Source organism: Otolemur garnettii, unplaced genomic scaffold (assembly GCF_000181295.1).
Source record: "Otolemur garnettii isolate 467f Iridium unplaced genomic scaffold, OtoGar3 scaffold00013, whole genome shotgun sequence".
Taxonomy (NCBI): Eukaryota; Metazoa; Chordata; class Mammalia; order Primates; family Galagidae; genus Otolemur; species Otolemur garnettii.
This window is the reverse complement of record NW_003852408.1, coordinates 21,175,995-21,177,723: the sequence shown is the minus strand read 5'-3', so window position 1 is coordinate 21,177,723 and position 1,729 is coordinate 21,175,995. Positions and strand designations below refer to the sequence as shown.

The window sequence follows — 1,729 nt, the reverse complement described above, 5'->3', positions numbered from 1 at the left end:
AAAAAAAAAAAAAGGTGTGTGCACTTGTCCAATCTAACTCATTTTTAGATTTCTCAAAAATACGTATTCTTAAAAACAGGCATGAGAAAACACAGGTCTCTGGTATCTCACACCTAGGTTCTCTTTGGCACAGGGGTTTGTGACATGCTAACCAGTTAAGTTTCCGCCCCCCTCCCCCTAACTAGTAAATTAAAACTGTGGGGATGACCTGTAAATAGTGGCAATGAATAAAAAACTTCAGGCCTCTTTTTTCTCCAAATTCTCCCACCACTATCAGTTTAAAGATGTCCTTACCACAAACCATGGTTTTCTCTTATTATCCTGCCTATACTTGTGTTTTAATCATAAAGGAATAAAATTACACTTGAGTATGCCGTTAGGATTACTCAACTCACCAGACTGAAAATGGCACATTACACGGTAAACTACATATGCCAATATTTGTAATTTATATCAATGATTGAGGTTGTTTCTCCAGTTATTACAATGACAGTGACTCCATTATTTCATTGATATTCAACATTATGCGATACCTCAAATTGTATATTCTAACCTGTATTTTACCTATTTAAAAAATCTCATATATTTCTCCTTAAGTTACATAATTTTAAAAAGGGGATGCTCGTCGTTTTCTTTCAGGCAAAGCTGAGCTCCTTTCCAATCACAGTGGGGAGAGGTAGGAATGCGGGCAAATTGCTCCCAAACTCACCCTCCCGGAAGCATCAAAGTAGCCTTCGGCCAGGGATTTGTTATAATCAGCGTAAGGATTCGGGAAGGCCCTTTGAGCCATGTCGCTGAAAGCGAGCCTGCAGAACAGGGGAGAAAGAGAACCTAGGTTGAGACAGGGCCCTGGGCCGAGGTGGGAGGCCGGCGGCCAGCGCCCAGGCGGCCGCGTCCCTCCAGCTCCGGGGACTTCGGGCGGTCTCGGCAGTCCGAGGAGACCTCGGACCCTCTGAGGCCCGCTCGCTAGGGCGCGGCACCTTCGCGTAAAGGATACCACGGCCCCGAACCCACAGAGATGAAGGGGACCCGTTTTTACCCCCGCGTTCCCACGCTCCGGATTTGAAGCGAGGGAGGCTCCTGTTTTGAAGCCCGCCCCGGCCCTGGCCTCTCACTCCGCAGCCACGGACAACAGAAGTGACACTTTCACCGCCTACTTCCTGTCACAAGGACCAATCAGAGCCTTCGCCGCCTTGAAGGCCCGCCCCCTTCTCCCTTGCAGTTTGTTAAAGAAACAGGAGAGCGATTTCTGAAGGATAGTACGGGGTAATTTAATTCCCAGGTAGAAGAAGTGAGGATATCGCTTAGAAGACGTGTACATGTGCCCAATATTCCCTACCCTTCCTTATTTTTTTAAAGAAAATAAATTCAAGTCAAGATTCATGAGAATTCCAAGGTTTTGGTTTTTTGTTTTAAAGCTTGGAGATGAAAAAGAAAACTTCTTTGAGAGATGAACATACTGATATTCCAGGCTAAATAAAATTGGGGAGGATAATGTCTGTCCGAGGACTTTACAAACGTTTTCTTTCATTTCTCAAACCACCTGAAGAAATAAAAGCATCACCACTATCACCATCAGCAGCAACATCAAAAACCCGGATATATTATGGAGAGGACTAATCTGTCTTTGGGGGATAATCTATATTCAAAGGCACTTGAGAGGCGATGTGAGTGCCCAAGGGACAGCTGTCAAATAGAAATTGGAAATACAGGAAAACACAAATCACAG

At 44.8% G+C, this 1,729-nt stretch overlaps 1 protein-coding gene across 1 annotated transcript in view; it reads right to left on the bottom strand.

The window, feature by feature from the left end:
- The window catches only part of LANCL1 (LanC like 1), a 43,514-nt gene extending 42,419 nt beyond the window's left edge, over positions 1 to 1,095 (bottom strand). Inside the window, exons 1-2 of the mRNA XM_003784979.3 lie at positions 1,040 to 1,095; positions 710 to 806 (exon numbers count right to left, since the gene is read on the bottom strand). Coding sequence (XP_003785027.1) covers positions 710 to 790 — 81 coding nt within the window. The 5' untranslated portion in view covers positions 791 to 806; positions 1,040 to 1,095. The remainder of the gene's footprint in view (positions 1 to 709; positions 807 to 1,039) is intronic.
- Between the last annotated feature and the right edge of the window lie 634 nt (positions 1,096 to 1,729).